We start from the raw sequence: 23625 nt of genomic DNA on the forward strand, positions 1-23625 counted from the left end.
CAGCCCAGTCCAGTCCCACTTAAGACAAGCTCAGATCTGTCCAACCCAGTGGACAGATTCTGTTAACTCCCTATTAACCCCCATTACCCCTTATTAACCCACATTCTCCCACCATTACTCTCTATTAACTCCCTACTACCCCCCTATTGCCTGCCATTGCCTCCCGATCCCCCCTAAGGCCCCTCCCCGGGCACAGGCTGCTGTAGGGCAGCGGCTCCTATCCCTCCCAGTGGTGCTGGCTGGTAAAGTGATGAGTACCCCATGGGGCCCCACAGAGTCAAACCCAATGTCTCTCTATGGGTCCCTCTGTGTCTCTCTTCCCCATCAGTGCCCGTACCTCGGAGGCCAGGGCGGTGTTGCCATGCAGGAGGTGGGTGCCGGGCCCGGTCCCAGTCCACTGCGAGCCTCCCGCCCCCACCACGCGCCAGCGCCATCTTGGAAGACAAACGGGTCTGCGCAGGCGCGGCCGTTACTATGGCAACGCGGCCGCGAGGTGCAATGCGGGTACACAACGGCGCCTCAGCGCTATGGCCGCCCCCAGGAGCCGTACTCAAGATGGCGCCTCTTCAGCGGCACCAACGGCACCCCACCAATATGGCCGCCCCCAGACTCCCATTAAGCCCGGTTACCCTCCATTAGAACCATAAACCCATAGAATAGGGTTGGGAATGACCTTAGGATCGTCCAGTTCCAAGCCCCCTGCCATGGGCAGGATTTTCTCCTGCACAGCTCGGCACTGCTCTACTGCCATCACTTGATTGAAATAAGCCACAGGAAGAGGAAAATATTCTGTTGAGCGGTTCTCATTTTTTAATTCCAACATCACGTTTTAGAGCTGCAGCTGCCACCATCCCGGCCAATGCATCGCACTCATCTTCCCTCCAGTCTGAGCTCCTAGGCCTTCCTTGGTAAGTAATTCAGTAACACCTCACACCCCAGGAAGTTCTTTCATGTTACTTGACCACATGAACCTGAGCCAACCTTTGACAAGGTTTTCAGATTGAGCACATCTGATGCAAGCAGCAGATGAAACACAGAATTGGTCAATTCAATGATAGGGTCAGCCTTGGAGCAGCTCCCAGCTCTTTCACTGGTGCAGGCTGGTGTCCATCCCTCCCCAGGACATCATTCCTGCAATACCTATGGTTCATCCAGGAGCTCAGATCCCCACTACAGGAAGAACAGCTGCTGGTTAACAGTTCGTGTCCTACAAGACAATGTGGAAGGGGCTGGAGAGGCCGGAGGGGAGGCTCCAACCCTCACCTGCTGACTCCTCCTGGTCTGTTGTTGCTTTCAGGAAGAAGCCACCAGGGTGAAAGGAAACATTAAATGCTTAAACACAGGAAAACAGCTATCAGTGGAAGGCTGAGTTTTCATTGCCTCCAGGAGAGGGATGGTATTTGCTGGAGCTGAAGGTCACCCACCTGCCAGCTTCAGTTTTCCATTGCCAGGAGATGTGATGAATTTTGTCCTCCCCAGCCCTTCTGAAGAAGATAAGGGGAGGTGAAGGAGGCAAAAAAATAAAGTGGGGTGAAAGATACTGTTTGAAGATGTTTTCATTCCCGGGATTTTATATTTTTTTCCCTTGTTTGATGATGTGAGCAGATGCATTCATGATTTCTGGCCTCAAACTGTAAGATTTAACTTCCATAACATCCTTAGCAACCAAATAAAGTAAATACACAAACGAGATCCTGTCCCTCCTGTTGCAGTTGGAGAGGTAGAAGTAACATCATAACCCAGGTGATTAAAATGAAATATCTAAACAGGTTCACAGGATTCACAGGGAAAGGTCCACAGGAAAGAGTTGGTTTGTAACTGCAGGCATAGATCTGTTAATGCCGCAGGCACCATTTGATGTCCTCTGGGAGCGGACAGGGGATTCTGGGCACCTTTGGGGTATGAGAGGACACAGTGGAAAAATAAATAATAATAATAATAATAATAATAATAAAATCGTGCAGTTATAAGGCTTGACTAATTTTAAATGTCACATTTTGTCTGCCACTCACTCTAAATGTTGTCTTGTCATGGAATAAAGCACCAGCTCCAGGGAGGCAAGAATAAAATATGGTTATTCCCACTGGGCCTTGTTTCAGTGTTGTTTGTATCATTAGAGAAAGTAAATCACTAAAAAAAGATAAGGAACTAAGGTGAAAAGCCAATGAAAATTTAGATAAATATATGCAGCTATATATTGGTACAGTATGACTCACTCTGTCAAGCAGCAGCCAGGGTAGGAAAGGATCTGCTGCTGCCTACTTGCTCTTCACTCAACATGAATCCTTATTTTGCAAAGGAGACCAAAACTAAATATTAGAATTCTACAGATCTTTGCAGATTTGCTTTTGTAAACAGGGACTCAGAATTTATGTGATGGTTCTATCAGATACAAGAATATATCATGGCAATACTCATTCGTACTGCAGAAAGGCACTTCACTACACCACTGAACAGAAGCGGACAGCATCAAAAACCAATCCCAGCATGAATACCTTGTCAATCAAGCTATCTTAATTAGAAACTTCATATCCCAATTCCTACTTAAAGCAGAGGAGGAAAGCTGAAAAGAGCAAGCACCTGCAATTAGAGCTGACAGGATGTGTCAAAAACGGTGAGAAGGAGCTCAGGAATTCTGGGAGCAGGGAGAGAGAAGGGCAGGGAATTACCGAGGCTCTTCATGATCTCCATCCATGAGTTTCTAAACAAGACTTGAATTTAAAATAGTCCAAAGGACCCTGCTCCAGGTAACACTGGCCGATTTTTAACCCCATCACCTCTGCCCTCTCAAGGTCTTACATAAAATTAGAAAATCCCCATCAAAGGGAACACTGGGGAAAGCTCGGGCTTTTTTTTTAAGTGCTTATGGGAAAATCAAAACATCTCCAATGGGCTCTGAAGATTTACAAAGGAGGGATTACCTGGGGGGTACCTGGAGCACAATGCAGCCAAATTCAGTACAGGCTGACCATCCACCCTCAGGTTTTATACCACCAGATGGAGCTGCACTGTTTACTTCTGTATGCAGTTTTCACAGGAACCCAGCTCTTCGAATAGCTCATCCTTTTTAACAGGCTTTTTCCTCCCTTACCTTCTTTGTCATGTAAAAATCTGTTACATCAAGTAAACTTTTCCTTCTCCACTTCCAGCTCCACAGATTACCTTTTGGGGTCAATCACATCTCACTGCACTCATCTAGAGCAAAAGACTTATGAATAATTACAGGAGGAAAAGAAAAAAGATTCTCTTGTTTTCTGTTTCATGACAAAATTGACTTGGTTTAAGCCTAAATGAGAATTTTGCAGGGCCCGTGTTTCTAAAGCGTGAGCTTTAAGCAGCCAGCTCCCATAGCAATGAGAAGCTCACCCAGCTTTTATTCACATTTCAATGGCATCCATTCCCCCCATGGAAGCAACATACTGGATAATTTTACAAATACAATCTGTGTTACTATCCCATACACATCCAAAATACTCCTTAGAGACTTTTTAGTATAAATATTTGAAGGAAAAGCTGAGTTGACAGTTTCAGAATGATTCAATTTTGGCATCCTTTAATGAACATATTTGAATGGGCCACAACTGTCAGAAAGGAACCACTCCATAACACCAACCCCTGGTCTGGAACTCCACAAGTTCTCTATATTTGACAAGAGTTTAAGAATCTGAAAGCTAAAAGAGAGTAGATTTAGGTATTAGGAAAACATTCTCCACTGTGAGGGTGCTGAGGCGCTGGCACAGGGTGCCCAGAGAAGCTGTGGCTGCCCCATCCCTGGCAGTGCTCAAGGCCAGGTTGGACACAGGGGCTTGGAGCAGCTGCTCCAGTGGAAGGGGTCCCTGCCTGTGGCAGGGGCTGGAAATGGATGAGCTTTAAGGTCCCTTCCAACCCAACCCATTCTAGGAGCCTAGGAATCACCATGGAAAGCAAGAGCTCAAGCTTTCCTGCTTCCACTAAAGCGATTTAACCTGCAGAGTAAGTGCTACATGAAGAAAGAGCTCTCTTGTCTGCATTTCACCACTCTTAAATAAGCAGACATTTCAAACTAGCAGGCAGCTGATGGTCACGAGGCCAGAAATCTGCCTGCCACACACCATCTCCTGTCAGGAAACAGGAACTTCAGATTGTCTCAACAGTGTTTCCTGGAGCAATGGTTTAACACAAGCAGTAAAGCCTGGAACGACATCCAGCCATGCCAGAAGCAAGGCCTTCAATTGCTCAGTACAAGTAACTGATGGAGCAGACCCACGGGTAGTGAGTTACCGGCAGATCTGGTTTGGCAAGAGCAGTAAGAGAAGACAAGACTGCATCCAGTAATGTTTAAGAAAGGTCTGCAAAGAGAGCAGGAATTTAACTCATCAGGTACCAAAAGTAATAATATTTAAATGGACCAAAGTAATGATAGTTGAATCACCAAATAACACTGCCAGAATAAAGCTGCACATCTGACACAATGCAAGCAGCTGCCATTCAGGATACAAAATGTCTGCTCCCATCTTTGAGTATACTGGGAATTTTCATGGGATAGGGCCATTCTAAGCAGGGTTGACAAGGGAAGAGACTAAGGATCCCTGATCCAGAACATTAGAATTGAAATCTATTGTTTATTCTCTCCAAACTTTCTCCTCCAGCTCTTCTTCCTCCCTTTCTCATAAAACCCTAAACCAGAAGAAATTCAGCTTTTCCCATACTTCAGAATTCTCACACACTGGAATGTTATATAGTGACCAACTCAGATCCACCGAGGAGCCTCACATTTAAAGCAGAAACAGACTTTTCTAAAGATTATATGAAGATGAAAAAAACACCCAACCCACCAAAAAATAAACCCAAATCCCAAATAACTCAGAGCATCACTATGCAAAAATAACCAACTGCTGTTCAAACTTGTTCATTTAGTCAGTTCTTTGATTCTTTCCCCTCAAAATCTGAATTCCTGGTTACACCTACACCAAAAACAGTGTTAATCATAATATCACATAAGATCCTGATTTGCTTCAACCCAAGTTACACAGCAAGGGTGACAGGTTTTATTATGCTTATTTACTCTGCCACTTCCCCAAAACCAGATATTTCTATTTTTAGCTCCTGTAGGCCATGATTTAATCAGTAATTTTAAGTATGTTTAAAATCAGCTGTGAAACATACAGCCCAGGGCACTTAATGGCTTGAAGTTAGGATGCCCTGCTCAGATCTTTTCTTCCACTAGCAGTAGAACCTCAGATCTTTAAAAATACATTTAATATACAAAGAAATTAAAGGCCCTAAGAGCCACAAACCCCATTATAAGTCTTAACACTAGGTACTGAAATTAAGACATCTGTTACCTCTTCCTTCACTTGACTCCTTCCCCCCAGCTCCATTAAAGTATTCCAATGCCATGGAAGTCCATGCTATTACCATGACACACTTTCCCAACCCAGCACCGGACAACTGTAACTCCTTTTCCCACTCCCACACGCACTTGTTACCTGAATACCTCAGCTCCATCAGTGTTGTCCAGCATCACCTAACAGGCTTCTTAAACATGTGCATTTTACTCCATCCTCCTTTACAAAGACACCACTCCTCACCCTTCCACACATCAAATACCCAGGAGCCCACAAGTAACAAACTGCAAGCAGTGCCACCAAGACCAAGCAGAGACAAAGTGCTCAGTTTAGGATACCTTGCTCTACAAGTTTCCCAGCAGCTAGGTGAAGCTGCTCTTCTGGAATCACATCCCAGAATTATCTTTAAGTCAGAATCTTTCTGAAGCCCACAGGAGGAGCTACTATTTTACTATGATTGCTATAGGTAAGATTATAGAACCCATTTTGAACTGGGTACTGACTCAAGCCCACCTAAAATTAAAAGCTGTCAAAACCCCAGAGTCAAAGATGCAAGAGCTCAGTGCTTCCTGCCTTGCATACCCATTTTTCTTCAGCTATGGCTCTCTGAATAACTAAGCATGCAGATTTTAAATATTTAAATAATATAGTTTAAAGCTTCATATTTAACAGAAGCACTGTCTACAGCAAGATGCATTTGCAACTGTATTTCAAATACACCACACTGCACATTAGCCTGTTGACACAAAAAGTTGCTATCTTGGCAGGTATTTTACTACCAGTAAAGGCATTCTCAAGCACAAGCAAGCAGTAATGTCTGCACTGATTTTATTATAGACTAGACAAAGGCATATATGAAACATCTGTTGGAATAAAAGTATATCACATGCAGGGAAAAAATAGCTATATCATTTGGAATTGGAAAAAGCAAAATTTGAGTTCCCAAATTTAAGCATTTCCATCCATTAACTACTTACCAGTATTCTGCAGTCCAAAAACCCTAAGCTCACAGTTAAAGACTGCTAGTTAAGTACTATTAGCATCATATTTTCCATACTCACAGCTTTTAAAAACTTCTCCATTGAGGCCAAGAATTACCGTGTTTGGTATGAAACCAAGCCATGGCACTGGAATTTCTCTTGGTGGATGTGAAATGAGGGTGGGGGGGGAAAATCACTTTTGTTTAGGTCAGAACAAGACAAGAGACTTTACCTACTAAAAACGCAAAATAAACCCCAGAGTGGCCCAACACCAAGTTGTTAAACCAACTGCTTTTCAACACCTCATGCTGCAGGAATTTGCTTCTGTTGGTATAAAGTCCTTTTCTTTTCCTCCTAGATATAATCCTGCCTTGTGGAGACTTTGTTCTTACTGAGCATTAAAATGACAGCTACTTCCCCTTCTCAATACCTACAGTAAGGACAGCTAACAATGACAACACCCTCCAATGGCAATAACACAAGATGTTCCACTCAATTCTTTCTCTATTAAAAGGGCACAGAAATCTTAAAACAAGTTCCTGAACATTTTGCTCTAATTTCCTACTTAAGGTGTTACACTTATATCCCACAGAGTATTTTCATGTTCCTATTATGTATACCACACATTATGTATACCATTAAAGATCAAAGCCAACTGAAAATACCTAACAATTTGTTTTCGGGCATCACACACTTTTCTCGCATGCTTGTTTCGTAACTCAGATCCTGCCAGAAGTCATTTTGTGGGTTGAACAAAAAGCTGCAAAACAGATCAGTCAAAACTCATGTCAAACTGCTTTATTACATCTTAAATAACATTACATTTTAATATAGTATCTATCTTGCATCCAGCTTTCTTGAAGTACACTGACTTTAAAATTAAATACAAAAGGTGAAGAGGGATACAGGGCGTGGAGAAAGCTCTACAGAGTAGTTTCATGAAAGAGAGTAAGAGGGAATTCATCTTTTATGCCAAATCCAGGCCTAACGCACAATTACAGCACATTTTTGTACAGAATGTTGCAGAAAAAACAAAATGGAGAAAAGCTACTACTGCTGCTAGGAAGGAGCATTTCTGGATACAGTGAGAAGATAGGAAAGTTTAACAGAACAATCTGCTGTCCAAACACTGCTGCTTTTAACGTTTTATTTGAAAAGAAAGCCAGGAAAACCTGCTCATTACAAAAATGACTCTGATCAGATGCAAAGGACTCCTCCTACAAGAGGAACTGGCTGTGAGGATCTCATTTATAAAGAAGATGGTCTGAGTTCCCTCCTCCCACACCCCAGAATCTTTGACAGCGATTGTTTGAACAGGCCATTTCCTTAAAATAAAAATCTAAAAAAAAAAAGAAAAAAAAGAAAAGAAAAGAAAAGAAAAAAAAAGTGACTTATCACGCTACTCCAAAACGTGCATAGCTTGTACTTGAGTTCTTCAGAGACTTATGCACAGAGTAGCAACAATAAATGAATACAGCGACAATGGTTACAGTTTTTAAACAGGTTATTTCTTCAAAGAAAAAACATCTAGGGACTTAGTCCAATATGCACTTTTTAGCATTTCTACAGCATGCGATTCTAAGAGTAAACCCACCCAATATGGCAAACAATCAAAAAAGGTTTTTTTTCCTGTTTAACTTAGAAAGTTCAAGATCATTATTTTCAAAACATTGATTTGTACATCATTTCATACACAAAGAATTGACTTAATACCCAGGTGTAGGATAGGTCTCTTTTGAAAACAGAGATTCCTGGTTGATGAGACTTATAGGATAGTGTTAAGGATATATAAACTGCCCTTTCCAGTGGACAAATCCAAAACAGATAAAAAAAAGGGGGGGGGGGCACAGGAGGGACCAAGGATTGCATTTGCTATCCATAAAAGGTGAAAGGATTCTTTAAACAAGCATTCATTACCTTTTACAGCATGTGCTTGGTTACCTTACTGCTTAACAATATCCTATATATGCCAAGTTTTGTGCAACAATTATCTGTGACACTAGGAAAAAAAAATCGGGACTAAATTTACAGTGTTAACAACCCCCAGATGCTTTGGGCGAGGACTCCCTTGGTTTGCTCAATTCAATACTTGAAATGTATTTAAAAAGGAAACTTGGGAAAAAAAAAACAATCCTGCTACAAACATGACTTTAAAATTTGCAAGTGTGTAAGATAAAAGTCCTTAACCTCAACTTGGAAACTACAGTGAAAGCTAACTGTTTCACAATTATGCTCAAGTTTATTTTCTGGTCATGCTTTTATGATAGTGTTTCATTTTTTAATTCTCAAGACAGAAAAGAAAAGAAAAAAAATGGTCCCAGAAGGAATGCACAATTTCATTTTGCTTACAACACAAAAATTCTTCTTGGAAAGGTAATTGTGCTCTTCATTTCAGCAACAGGAGATGGAAAAGATCTTGCCCTTTGAAGTTGGGAGGATGGGGGTCCAAGTTAGTATGGTTGGATTGGATATGCTATCATTTTTAAATTTCAACTGTTGGAAACTTCTTCCAGTCATGGAGTCCACCTCTCTCTGGCACACAGAAAGACTGATTAAGAGCTGCACTTTGATAAAGCATAAGCAAGTGTCAAGCTTTGCCTCACTAAATTGACACATTTCACCATTATCTCGCCATTGTCAAGAATGCTATTTATTTACCAACCCAGGTTCAAAAGACTGTATAGTCATCTTTATCAGGAAAAACTAAACATGCCAAGATAGCACATCACAAAAATGCCACTGCATACATTAAACAAATGGCCTTCTATAATAACAACCTGATTTCTTTTTTTCTTAGTGACTTTCTTAATCTGAACTATAGGCTCGTAGCATCAGTAAAACAGCATTGTTTAACCTGGAAAAAACCATTCTGAAATCCCAATCAAGCACAGCCTTAATTAATTGGATACCTACCTACTTCAGTTCCAGATCTTGAGGAAGCTGTCCCATGATCCTGTTGCCACTGCCATACCATCATCAGTCACACCTAAGCAACTGACACGGTTATCGTGACCAGCAAGGACACCTGTAAGTAAGAACATTAACAAACATTACTTTGAGACACATGTGACTGGATTATTCAAACAATACATTAAAAAAATCCTGAACAGGCATGCTTGGAATTTTTAAATGCTTTTGGTTTAATAAGCACAAACTTAGATACAATTGAGTGGCTCCACAGTGGAATAATTCAATAAATGCATTACTCCAAAATTTTCCTTGTGTATCCCCCACATTACAACCTGTACTGATTTCTCATGAGTTGGAAAATCACAGCCCCAAAAATCTCCGCTGACAATGTCACAGCAATAAATACAGTACAGCCATGCATTGCATAGCTCTTTGCATTTCCTCTCCACAGTGATAAAGATCAATTAGTTAGATTTTAATTTCTTTAGTGTGTAAAATTGTAAATTAAGCTGAATTATGTTATTAACACTAAAGCATTTTTTCAGCTAATTTTATCTCACTATGTTTACAAGAACTCACAAGACAAACTCCTACATGCAATGTATTTGTCAATATGGAAATCTGTTACAATTATAGTACTATCAAAAAACAACAAAAAATAATTACAACCAAGCAGAAAAATTAAATAAACAACATTTTCCTCTATCCTCTTCAATTTAACAGTTTCAAGTAGGTAAAAAGAAAACCTAATTATATTCAAGTGCTTTTCAGTCCACAGCATTAAGCTATTAGTACACTTAAAATTAATCTTTATACATCAATCACATTGTGTTTAGAATTCTCATTCGTATTTTGGGCTTCCTCCTTTCTTTTACCCAAAACGTGAATTAAGTCAGTTGTTTTTAAGCTAACATGTTTTAAAGTCCGTATTATTGTTAATTACAGTGCACAAGTGACTAATTCATATACAAGGATGCTTGATGTTTGAAGAAGTAACGTTTATGATATACTTGATAAATGCAATAATGCTGTGTGAGTAACACCATGAATCTCCAAATCCTATTAAAGCCTCAGGACAGCATCATGCACTTCTGCCCCATCAGAAGCCAAATCCTGAGTGTTGAAGCACACTATACATTCTTTGGGAATTCAGTGCAATACAGAAGCCTGCTGCCAGAGCTATCACGGGTATGTAGGAGTTACCCAAAATTTACTGTGGAAAAAGCATTAATATATCAACATTCACTTTACTATCAACTGCAGTGTTGTAAAACAAAGACAGCACTGAGAAGTCTTATGCATTTGAGCTAAATATATAACCACAAAGGTACTTAATATAGAACCAGGTATGATAGAAGTGTCCAAGTGTCAAATCTTATCAGCAACTTGAAGTCTCAGAACATTTCAGTATGCAAGATACTCAGAGTAGTTTAAATCAGTTCTAAAAAGCTAGTAATAAAGAATCGCACTTGGCATGTACATGGACTGTAAACCCAGATCAGTAGAAAAAGACTTGTTTCTCATTTCTATAGGTAAGCAAGATCACCACCTCCTTTTTCTTACTGAAGGTCTTTCAAAGAACAGAACTACAGTAAGACCCACATAATTGTTTTTACAGTACCTAAACACAGCCATTTGTAAACTAACCTAGACATTAACCAAGAGAAATTCCTCAGTTCATTTCCACACAGGCTTATATACACATTTATGTCTCAATAATCAAAGCATAAGAGTCTGGAATGGTAACTCTCAACACACAAACTGATTCATAAAATGCATTCCAGTACCAAAATAGTTGTATCTGGCACAACTCGCAAATAGAACCAAAAGTTATTTTAGAATATACAAACCAAGAGTCCACAGCTTCAACTTCTGAGCGCTGACAAAAACTATCCGAAATCTCAGGGGAAACAAAGAATAAAATCTGGTTGCTGGAAAAAGGAATTAACAAACCCAATGGAAACTATTTTGGTAGGATCATACATTTCTCTGTGTCTGGGTTGGCTCCCCTCTCTCCCCAGCCTGTGATGTAACTTGGCTGGTGCTTTTTGTTTGCTTTTAAAATCCACCTAGGATAACTTTAAAGGCCTTTATTGGGTAGCACAATAGCCTCTTGTTCTTATCCCCTGTTCTAATGAGAGTAGCAAAGCATTTGAAACTCAGTTTATATTTTTTCTCCTTTTTTCTGATAAAAATTTTCACTTTAAAGAGCTGAACTTAAATCACCTAAATCTTCATACAATAGATTTCATAGTCATTTCCCCAAAAGTTGATCTCCACAGTGCTTGCTGTTTTGCTGGCTGTCTCTACAGCTACGGATACAAGTTATCGGGGGAAAAAAAAGGAAACAACTTTTCTATGAACAGCTATGTTAATGGTGAATTGCTTTGAACAGTTAATACAAACAATGCCATAAAGTCTACAAATACAGCCACCAAAACATTGGTTTTAGTGGCAATCTTCCTGTTTGAAACCATCCATTTTTTCTTCCTATCCTTAAGCAGTATTCCATTTTATTTGTTATCATCATTAATCTACTTTCATCACTGGTCATCCTGAAACAGGTTATCACAGAATTTTAAAGTTGAGGCAGGAAACACTCAATGACAAATCACATTCAGTGTGTCCCACTATGTTTATATTATATATACCCAAGAAAAACCACTTACCTGCTCTATCAGCTTTCAGCGTGTCCCAGACATTGCAGTTGAAGTCATCATAACCAGCTAAGAGGAGACGTCCACTCTTGGAAAATGCTACAGAGGTGATGCCACAAATGATGTTATCGTGTGAATAAACCATAAGTTCCTGATCAGCCCGGAGATCAAAAAGCCTGCATGTAGCATCATCTGAGCCTGTGGCAAACGCATTGCCATTTGGGAAGAACTTGAGGGAGGAAAAAGAGACACAATTTCAGACTTGATTCCTCTGTCCCACTGAATACACCATTTTGTACAAAGTAAGTGAAAAAAAAAAAGAAAGTGGCAAAAAAGAGCATACAACTCCCCAGCATGGTAGTTTTCCTCTTATTCTTTTTTTTTCTCTCCACACTGGTTTCATGTGTTTAAGCAACATCATCATATTCCTGCCCCTATCCGCAAATGACTACAACAGAGCTGACCTTAACTCACCACCTCCATTTTTACATCAACCATTTATGGGCTTTTAGCAAAGTGTGATGTAGACCCAGTGATAAAATAGGAGAGGCCATTCTATATGTTTAGCTTTTAAAGAACTTTCATTATTTTTGACAATTTTAGGGTAAACCAAATGTTGGGTTTAAATAATGTCTTCCGTCAGCCAAAGTCCACCAGTTTTACTTCCCTTTTAAACCATTACATTTAAATGTATCAGAAGCATAAAATGTAATTTATCCAAATGCATAAAGTGCAGTCGCTACTATTGGCAAGTAAGAGCATGTGAAGAACAGTCAGTTTTCATTTACCTTGAGTGATCTCAAGTTGTACAAGTTTCAGGTACTTTCCCCAGCCATAAAAATTATCAGTTAAAAAAAATGCCATAATACTACATCATACAGTACATGGTTAAGAGCTGAGACCAGTGAAATGTAAAAATATGAATTGAAATCCCATGGTCTCTGCTCAAGTCGATACATACACAGATGGCATTGATGTCCGACTCATGGCCGGTGAAGGTTTGCCGACACATTCCTTCTCTAACATCCCACAGTTTGGCAGAGGCATCACAGGCACCAGAAACAAAACACCGGGCATCAGGAGCAAGAGACAAACTCATGACATCTCCAGTGTGCCCAGTAAACGTAGTTGTCTGCTGACCAGTTTCTATGTCCCAGAGAGCACTTGAAAGAATTAAGAAGGTAGATATTAACACATTGGTGTTCCAAGGTGAAGACAGCAATTCTTGTCTAAAACCTGTTAATTTATTATCACTGCTAAAAAGTAAAACTCCTTAAAGTATTAATGAAAAAATAAACCAATGGTAGAAAAACCAAGTGAAATAATTTAAAGCAGCAACAGCAAAGCTACAGCAAAGGCTGAGTCAGCATTTCCCATTTTCAAAAACACACTACTGATGTGCAACTTTGAGTTATGTCTGTGATCCTCAAGCTTTTCTGAGCCAGCAAAATCACTAGTACAGTGATAATCAAAGAGTATAAAAGGATGAAATAATACCATTACCTCCCTAACAAGAGGTCTATACACTGAAGGAAGATTCAGGCTTTTTAACTTCTGTAATTTCTAGGTAAAGCAGAGCCATCAGGGGCAGATTCACACAAGGCAAGTAAGAGATGACTTGAAACTGTACTTTGAAGTTTGACTGAACTGTCAGGGACAAACTGCTATCCAGAGAACTGTAGAGCTACTACAGTAACTCAAAGCAGCTAAAGTCTCTTAAGGGCAGAATTTAAACAAACCCTGCAACAAAACAAAACACCAACCCATATTTAGAAACATTTTTGTATTAAACCCCATATGTATTCAATAACTACTCAGAATCAGTGAACTAATAGGTGGGCATTCAAAGAGACTGACACTATGTAGAAGTGCTTATAATAAATGCTTAGAGCAATGCAGAGATATTTTAGCTGCTCCAGCCTATGAGCTGACTTCATTTGGACCTTGACTCAGATACAAACACCCGTAGTATGTGGAACAAACAACAGGAATTAGAGATGTGTGCACATCTACTGGGATATGATACAATAGGTATCACAGAAACATGGTGGGAGGGCTCCTATGACTGGAGTGGTGGAATGGAGGGTTACAGGCTCTTTAGAAAAGACAGACCCAGCAGATGGGGAGGGGGAGTTGCTATTTATGTTAGGGATAGGCTGGAGAGTATGGAACTCCCTCTGGGGACAGGTGATCAGTCAGAGAGTTTGTGGGTCAGGGTTAAAGGGAGAACAGCAATGGGGGACATTACTGTGGGGATCTGTTACAGACCGCCTGACCAAGAGGTCTCTGGATGAAGCGCTCTATGAACAGATAAGAACAGCCTCTCACGCTCACAGGCCCTTGTTTTCATGGGGGACTTCAACCATCCTGATATCTGGTGGAAGGATGGTACGGCCCAGCACAAGCAATCCAGGAGGTTCCTTGACTGTGGGGAAGACAACTTCCTCCTGCAAGTAATAGAGGAGCCGACACGGACATGCCATGCTTGACCTCGTGCTCAACAACAGGGAAGGGCTCGTGGGAAATGTGCCGCTCCAGGGCAGCCTTGGTTGTAGCAATCATGAGATGGGCAAGTTCAAGATCCTTAGGACAATGAGAAGAGTGTGCAGCAAGTTCACTGCCCTGGACTTCAGGAGAGCAGACTTTGGCCTCTTCAGGAACCTGCTTAGCAAGGTTCCATGGGATATTGCCCTAGAGGGCAGGGGGGCCCAAGACTACTGGCTGATATTCAACAATCACCTGCTACAAGCTCAGGAGTGTTGCATCCCAACTAGACGGAAGTGCAGCAGGAGGGCCAGGAGACCTTGGATGGATAAGGAGCTGCTGAGGAAAATTAGACGGGAAAAAAGAGGCTTATAAAAGGTGGAAGCAAGGACAGGCAACCTGAGAAGAATACAGGGATGTTGTCCAGGAAGCTAGGGACCAGGTTAGGAAAGCTAAGGCCCAGTTAGAATTAAACTTGGCTAGGGATGTGAAAGATAATGCGAAGGGATTCCATAGGTACTTAGCAAATAAAAGACTAGTGACAAAGGGGCCCTCTCCAAAAGCTATCAGAAGTCGCTACCCTGGATTTGGAGAAGGCTGAGGTTTTTAATGACTTGGAAGGTAGACACAGGGACTGTGAGAATGAAGACCTTAGGCCCACTGTAAAAGAGGATCTGGTTTGAGACCATCTTAAGAACCTGAATATACACAAGTCCATGGGACCTGACGAAATCCATCTGTAGGTCCTTGAAGGAGCTGGCGAATGAAGTTGCAAAGCCACTGGCCATTATATTTGAAAAATCATGGCAGTCAGGTGAAGCTCCCAACGACTGGAAAAAGGGAAATACAAGCCCCATTTTCAAGGGGAAAATGGATGACCCAGGGAATTACACACCAGTTGGTCTCACCTCTGTGCCTGGCAAAATCTTGGAGCAGATTCTCCTGCTAAGGCGCATGAAAAACAACAAGGTGCTTGGTGACAGCCAGCAGGGCTTCACTAAGGGGAAATCCTGCCTGACCAATTGGCTGGCCTTCTATGATGGGGCTATGGAACTGATGGAGAGGGGTAGAGCATTTGATGTCATCTACCTGGACTTCTGCAAAGCGTTCAACACTGTCCAACACAACATCCTTGTCTCTAAATTGGAAAGACATCAATTTGACAAGTGGACCACTCGGTGGATAAAGAACTGGCTGTATGGCCGCATGCAAAGAGTTGTGGTCAATGGCTCAATGTCAATGGCTCAATGGAGATCAGTAACTATTCTCTGATACTATGATTAGACAACCTTTGCTGCTTGCAAGAGCTGCGATGCTTTTAAGCATTAGATATAATAGACAAAATCTACAAAAAAAAATTGAGGTTTTTTTTTTTGTTCAGAAGCTAGTATTTATTGAGTTACACACCTACATTCTCCTAAAAAAAAAAATCTACTGTCACTGTAGAATATTTTCTAGGAAATCTTACAAATAGCAACAAACAAATTTCTGTATTAGAAAAATCTTAGTATGATTTCTTAAGTAATAAACACTGAAAATACTAAGCAAGTTTGAGAAATTAATTAGTCTAATACATTTCCAAAACCAAAATTGTTCTAGGGAAAAAAAAAAAAAAAAACTCATACAATCTTAACAGACAGAATTAGGTCAGGCTCCTCAGAACATGGGCATAACTGAACAGCCAAAGCTAACAAACTTGAAAGTCCAAGTTTCCATTACTAGTTAAAAATATGACATATGAACAATAATTAAATCACATTTACTCTTCTGGGTGACTATCAGGTTTACAAAGAAAAAAAGTTTCCTTCCATAGCAGAGCTGTGAAGTTACTATCATGTCAAAGTTTCAGTGCTTACCAGGTGGTGTCACCAGAGCTGGTGACGATTTGGTTATCATCCAAGAAGCGACAGCACGACAAGTATCCTGAAAACAAAACAAGCTGGTGAGTAAGACCAGAGATTACTCTTCACATTACACACTGGCTTGCTTATATGTTGCTGCCTCCTCTCCTGAAGATGCAGCAAGAACTACTGTGCAGGCCTAAAACAACACAAACAAGTTTGACATATAGGACCCTCCAATGTTTTGAATCAAATGGAGTTTGTTTCTTTACAGACCAGGTCCAACCGCTACACTAGCACAGTGGTACACTGTGGTGTCACAGCAAACCTGAACAGTTTTCCCTGTGTTCCAAAGTGTGGGCAGGGAGCGGGAGGGGGAAGAGTATCTACTTCAGAAATCATTTTACTAGTCCCATCACAACCACTACCTGGAAGGTCAAATCAGCGCTACATTCTCATACCCTTAACTGCACCCAAAGGGTATACAATTCCTCTAAATTACCTAAACCATGCTTTGGAAGAAAAACAGGTGAAAGAATTAAATAGCATTAAATGTACTTCAATTCACACTTAACTTCTTCTGTACTAAAAAAAAAAATCATTACAAATTATTACTGTGTAGCTATTTATTTCTGAGTAACCTTATTTTCTTTCTACAGTCTTTATACTGTTTTCTTTTCTCTGTATAGAGGCTCAACAGACAGAAAACTAGCAGGACACAGAACCCACTTGACAATTTCCTTTAGGAACTGTTAGAGTTTTTCTCTGGAGCCATTTACCTTTGTCTTACATCCTTTGTGGAAACAAAGAGACCATAAAGGTGATATGTAGCTTTACAAGAGACCAGAGTGCCTAGTAAATAGCCAGTGCTTTAATTTTCAGTGGAGTTCAGGAAACCACCCACCCAGCTTTCCTCTGAAAAATTTCCAATCCTATTCACACAGAAATAAAAATACAATCTGTCCATTATCAGAAAATACACAAAAGCAGTTCACAGTTTCTAGTTCATTACTGCTTGTAAGCTACTCATCTCCATCAACTCTACCTTCTTATGAAGTGAGAATACCTTCAGCCACTGAATTTGCTTTTAAAGGTACTTTGTGACACTGAGTCTCTTGGTTTACTCAAAAAGAAACATTTTCAACTCAACCCCCACACTTAAGACACCAGCTTCAAGTATCATGAGGGGCTTTCTTGCTTCAGAAACACTTAACAATACTTCTTACCTAACAAGATGAGTTTTGCTTCATCTGTCACTAAGGTAACTTTGCAGCTACAGTTTACATCCTAATTTACCAGGTAATGCCTACAAGTCTACCTGTCTCTCCTCATCAATCACAATACAGTTCACCCTAGAAACAGAAACCAAAGACAACAATTCTATTTTCACTGTATTTTGAGGAGAAGAGAGGAAAGGAGAAACAAGAGGAAAGGAGAACTCAAACCTCTGCAAGTAAACAGAAGCTCCATCAGAAAGCTGCTGTCTCACTTGCAAAAAGTTAAAACATTGTCATTACACTTCTTCTGCTCAAAGACTATAATCCTTTGGAAAAAAGTTTTAAAAAGGAAGGAGAAAATGCTATTTAACAACAGGGAGTATGCAGCTACAGTCCTGCCCAAAAAACAGAGGTGCACAATGCAGTATATATTTTTTATTTAGGAAATTCTATTTAAAAGATTAAAAGAAAACTTTCACCATGTGATTATAATTTAGATTATTCTGAAGAGGCACTCACCTGTGTGACCAGCTAGTTCACGGCTGACACGTACATTCCCTTCACGAGTTTTCAAGTTATAAATGGAACAGATGTTATCGAGACCACCACAAGCCACATAATTACCAGAAGGAGCATATGCACAAGTCATGACCCAAGATGAACGCAGGGGAATGGCATGCACCTGAAACAGACACATTAATGTATTTCATCTGCAAAACAGATTCATTAGTTATCATCAGGAAGATTTTCACCTGTCTTTAAGACATACATCATCCTTTTGTCAAAAGGACAAGAAAACAGTGAAAAGTCTTTGGTCTTTTTGAGTATTGAAGTATTTTGAGGGTAACTTGCATATACTACAGCTCATCAGATCAAGTAATGACATAATGACAATCTCAACTTGCCTGTCCCAAATCCAGTTTAATCAGCAATTTTAGTAAAAACTAAATTATTTCAGTACTCTGATGACTATGGGTTTATTATAGATTCAGGAAAATATTGACTTCCAAATACAGTCAGTAAAACTGCCAATTCCAAGCCTAGACACTATGCTATGAATTAACAAGAAATTAAATCACTGCTTCCACTGCCATTTAAATCCTTCTTTGGAAACCCACTGCAGGCAATTAATCTTCATGTTTAAATAACTATCCCATGTTTCCTTATCATTCTGTGTGCAAAGAACTCCACTTAAAAAATATGGAAGCTAAACCTTTTCTTCTTGTTAACTCAACTTCAAATTTGTTCACAACACCTTTAAGAAAGGGATCATATCCTTACACATATTGAGACCTCATGCAATAGAAACAATCTTCCTGCATTTCTCAATTGAAGATTATTGTCTGTTCCTATGCTGCTACAGTAATATGCAGTCCTGCAGCAATCAGCATTTGAAAATCCAACCCCTTCCACTGAAAACACAATCAGCTTATTCTTGGAAGTCTTCTACCAGGGATCTAATCAGAATATTCACCTTGAGCCATTTTATTTTATCATTAGGAAAAGATTATATTTTTGGCACCTGTGTGACTTGCAATGCGTGCTGCAACTGCCAAAAGAACATATGCAGACTGTCACTCAGGCATTTTTGATTTGGTCGCTTCTGGGTGCTACCTAGTCAAATTTAATACTGTTTCAACACCAAGCTGTTTGCTACCTCAAATTCCAGAGGTTTTGTGGTTTGGTCAGGGTGGGGGTGTTACTTCGTTTGGAGCAGGTGGGTGGTGGGGTTTTTTGTTTGGTTGGGTTTCACTCCATTGCTTTTTCTCTGAATCAATACTGTCAAGAGGTACAGGAGGAAGAGGAAGTTTTTGCAGTTGAAGAGTTTCATTTCTGATCCTAGTAAATGTTCCACCAGTCTAGCAAGAACCTCTGATTCCATTCCCCTCAAGATAAGAAAGCTGCTCTCTGCCTCCTGATGACATGATGGATTAACTAGCATTCATCTAAAAACCAAAGATACTGAGATAGAAATTGTGTTATATAAAGATTATTTTACTGTCTTTCAGTTGTTACAGTAATTTAGATCAGATTTGGGACTCACAAGAGGAAGGCAAAAAAAGGGACGGGTTATTTTGACTTTGCAAACATTATTATTACTCGTTAGTAAAGTTATGGATTCCTTAGCTTCAGAGCTGGGATTCAACAATAATCCCAGCTTTAAAGTTGTTGTTGCAGTTGTTTCTGCTTCTAAGGATACACTGCTGTATTCTTCAAATGCAAACTTCATTGTTTTGTAGAATTCAAAATTTTGTTTTAGGACTATGAAAGTGATGCAGCCAAATGCATGACAGGTAACATTTCCTTCCCATGTCTTCACAATTGAATTACACAGTAATATACCAGTTCATCTTACCTTGTTTGTAGTATAGCTGTCCCAGATTATAAGTTTACCATCCTGGGAGGCACTAACTAGAAGCCTAGAAAGGAAACAGGAGATAAAGACAATCACTGGAGGAAAAAGGAAGATCTTTGTGCTGGCATCTCTCTCCACCATCAAGGCCAAGGTATTTGAAGCAGCTCAAGTACAGTGCAGCATTACCCAATTCAGTCATTAGCACTACCAAAATTATTTTGCAAGTACTCAATTACAATGCTAAATGGTATGGAAATGTGTGATGGAACACCTATATGTTAACACCTTCTGCCCCAAGAAAAAACATGTAACTAACATCTCAACTGAGGGATGAAAATTGCATTAAGTCAGTGCTTATGTGTTCTGTAAACAGGCTTTAGATTCACTGATTGTGGAAATCTACAGTGTCAATATGGTTTGGTTTTTACTATTCTTAACGTAGGAAAAAAGAGATATTAAGTGTTTTTGAATTCTCTTGGTAGTCCGAGTTCTCTTGGAATTAGTGGTTCCTAGTGGTAGGAACAGATAAAACGACAGTCCTGCACAGTCAGCTTTCCAAAGGGTTATGCCAGGAGATCTGATTTGGATAAGCAGCACCCACCTGGAATCAGTCCCCCAGTGCATTGCATAAATTTTAGCCAGGTGTCCCCGGAGCGTTCTTCTAGTGCGCATTTGAATTCTTCCCACTGGGTCAATATTGGCTGTGATCTGAAACAGCAATGGTGTCATACACTGAATTTCTCACTTCATAGTTCCCAAAGTAGCACATCATACACGAATACATTTAAAGAAGCATTCCAATGCAGACCCAAGTCCCACAGTTTGAATATTGACTGAGTTTTTAAAAACTGCCTAATCTAAAGCTACATCATTTTGTGTAGTACTTCTTTACCAAACTCAGGAAGCAGGCCCTCTATTGCATTTATAAAGACACTCAGAAATTACCTTGTTTAGGTCTTAGACTTTTAGGATTTCAAACCTTTGATCTGGGTTTTCTACTCCCATGTAGATTTCCAGAAAATCCCCCACTGTATCTCCACGAGATACTCTACAGAGCACAGAATTCACATTCCCTAAGTTAATGTTGGCTAAAGCCAAGCCAATAGGATCAAAATGTGTTAGTACAGCAAGAGGCAAAGGTATTAGCTCAGGTTCGGCATCAGTTCAAACAGGAATGCAGCATTATGTGGAAATCACTAAATTAATCTCAGCAGGTATTATGGTTCAGACTATAACAGCAGCAAGACTGTACTACTACCATCTCTGTAGCAGAACACTTCTTACACAAACTACTGCTCAAGCTGGACAAACAATTTACTTCCCTCTGGAAGGAACCACCTAAAGGCAAAATTAAAGAAACCGATAAAGGATAATTCATGTTAAACTTAAATACTTACCTGAGCCAGGGTGGCATCCGCACATGCTTTCCTAGCATCCTGCAGCAGGAGAAAAAACAGAAATCAGAAGTTCTCTACGTTTCCTTATCTGTTTTGTCAAGATGATCCAGCACCCTCAAACCAAGGCTCAGAAAGCGTTTCTGCTTGCCATCAGAGAGGACCCACGCTAACCGCAACATGAATACAATATGCTGCCCGCCGTTAAAACACAGACCATATTGAGCATTTGATTTCCAAACATTTTTCTTTTGAGGAAAAGATAACGATTTTCACCATGAAGACAGTCAGGCAATGGAACTGTATGTCCAGTTAGGCTCCATCTTTGGAGGGTTTTGAGACTTAACTGGACAAATCTCATTGCTGACACCTAACTTTAAACAAGAGATTGCTTATTTGTGTAACTATCCTATTCTAAGTAATATTAAAAGACCAAATTGTGATTTCCTAAAGCATCACATATGCTTGCCCTTTCTAAAAATCCACATTAACTTTGACATTGTGAAAACACAGCATCATAGAATAGTTAGGGTTGGAAAGGACCTTAAGATCATCTAGTTCCAACCCCCCTGCCATGGGCAGGAATATCACACACTAAATCACGTCACCCAAGGCTTCGTCCAACCTGGCCTTGAACACTGCCAGGGATGGAGCATTCACAACCTCCCTGGGCAACCCATTCCAGTGCCTCACCTCCCTAACAATAAAGAATTTCTTCCTTATATCCAATCTAAACTTCCCCTGTGTAAGTTTTAACCCATTACCCCTTGTCCTATCACTACAGTCTCTAACGAAGAGTCCCTCCCCAGCATCCATGTAACTTAATGCATCGTTTCTGTCCATCTCTGCTCGCAAGCCACACAAATAACCACTCATCTGTACTGTGGTCACAGATACCATACATACTCTGATTTGGTTTTTCAGTTGCTCAGCCTCCTGGCGTAACTGGTCAAGCTCACTCATTTTCCTGTGCTAAATGTGTTCTCCACTGCCACCTCTGAAACAATCAGAAATCTGAAAGACAGACAAGTGGAGATAATAAGAATTAGTAGAGGTCAGAGCTTGAAATTACTAAGTCCTTTCATCCATCTCAAACAGCTCCTGGGAACAAAAGGCAGACTGGTTTATAAGTACTAGGATACAAGTGAAAAAATGTCTCTGAAATCTCTTCAAAATAAGGTGTTACCACACTTGAATGTGTTCAGCTTTTTGCCAGCACAGAAAATAAAACATAATTTGGACTTTTTTCTTCCCTCCAGGGCTCCTATTTGCATTTTTCATTAGTGTTTTTCTGATTCAGTTTTGTATAAACTCAAATTTCCCTAGAGTGAGCCAGAAGATAACACTAATGTTAGACATGAAATTCAGAACTTCCCTGTAGGTCTTAAGAATACAGTAAGGAATTCTCCTATCAAAGAGCAAGCCCCTTAAGTATTTACAGACTGACACAATCACTTGCAAAATGCTGTAAGAGCCATTATGAATGGTTTTTGCAACACAGCAGTTGTGAGAAAAAATGTTGTTCCAAGATCTGCATAAAAGAATCACTCACAAATGTCATTCAGGATTTTATGTGTTAATTGCTGAAATGTCTCTCTGAGACTTGTAGAGTGGATTCCAATAGTAACATGTTGTCAGAATATATCTAGTATTTTTTTCAATGTTAAGTTGAGAAGCTTGAGAAACTGCTGCCAACAGACATCTTCTACCTCTAAGAATCTTATTTTTCTAGCATTGATAAGGACCAAATTACTAATGCTATCGCTCTGTCTGCTGTACTCCATAGCCAGCAAGATAGAAGCTCAACAGAATACACCTACCACTGAACAGTCTCTACTACTGCCTGGAGAGTTCCTCAGCTATTGGACTGTTTTCCAATATAATCAGCATACCTTTGAAAATCACTGTTCCAGAAAGATGTTGTTGCCTTTTTCACTAGTACTGCATGCTTAAAACTCAGCTGCTCTTAAATTGTTTCAAAATCTCTGCAGCTTTATATATAACATGCTGATGAGGTTTATCTTTTATTGCAGATCAAGATAATTGGCTCAATTTTCAAATGCTACACAGAGCACCTGGAGTTTATAAACAAACACTGGTAGTGTGTGCTTTGAACATTTTATTAGCCAGAACTGACCCTTTACTATTAAAGCAAATGCTTCACCAGCAGCTTTACATATTACTCTGTTAAAGTTTAATCAGCTTATTTATCTTTTCAGGCACGCAGGGGTTTGTACGTTTTTTTTTCCCTAAAGCCCTTCCCAAGGAGAAAGAAGAGGATAACTTCCACATTTTTATCCACTCACAGGAACAGGAAGCATATTGTGAAGGCAAATTAAAGCAATAGAGCAAGTGCTGCTGTCTAAAGAAAAGAAGCTTCAAAAGACTTACCAAGACTTTAACATTCCCTAAATATTGCTATCCCACATAATCAGACTACTCAGGTCTCCTCACAGTAA

At 40.0% G+C, this 23625-nt stretch overlaps 1 protein-coding gene across 5 annotated transcripts in view; it reads right to left on the reverse strand.

Moving 5' to 3' along the window:
- Positions 1-7090: 7090 nt before the first annotated feature.
- GNB1 (G protein subunit beta 1) overlaps positions 7091-23625 on the reverse strand; it is a 40101-nt gene continuing 23566 nt past the window's right edge. For all 5 annotated transcript variants that reach the window (XM_034068055.1, XM_034068056.1, XM_031043882.2 and 2 more), the window contains 10 exons: positions 22073-22180; positions 21170-21208; positions 20374-20480; positions 19773-19836; positions 17936-18098; positions 16215-16281; positions 12836-13037; positions 11887-12103; positions 9221-9332; positions 7091-8839 (listed from right to left, as the gene is read on the reverse strand). In XM_034068055.1, the coding sequence (XP_033923946.1) occupies positions 9226-9332; positions 11887-12103; positions 12836-13037; positions 16215-16281; positions 17936-18098; positions 19773-19836; positions 20374-20480; positions 21170-21208; positions 22073-22129 (1023 nt within the window). In that variant the 5' untranslated portion in view covers positions 22130-22180 and the 3' untranslated portion in view covers positions 7091-8839; positions 9221-9225. The remainder of the gene's footprint in view (positions 8840-9220; positions 9333-11886; positions 12104-12835; positions 13038-16214; positions 16282-17935; positions 18099-19772; positions 19837-20373; positions 20481-21169; positions 21209-22072; positions 22181-23625) is intronic.

Source organism: Melopsittacus undulatus, chromosome 12 (assembly GCF_012275295.1).
Source record: "Melopsittacus undulatus isolate bMelUnd1 chromosome 12, bMelUnd1.mat.Z, whole genome shotgun sequence".
NCBI lineage: Eukaryota > Metazoa > Chordata > Aves > Psittaciformes > Psittaculidae > Melopsittacus > Melopsittacus undulatus.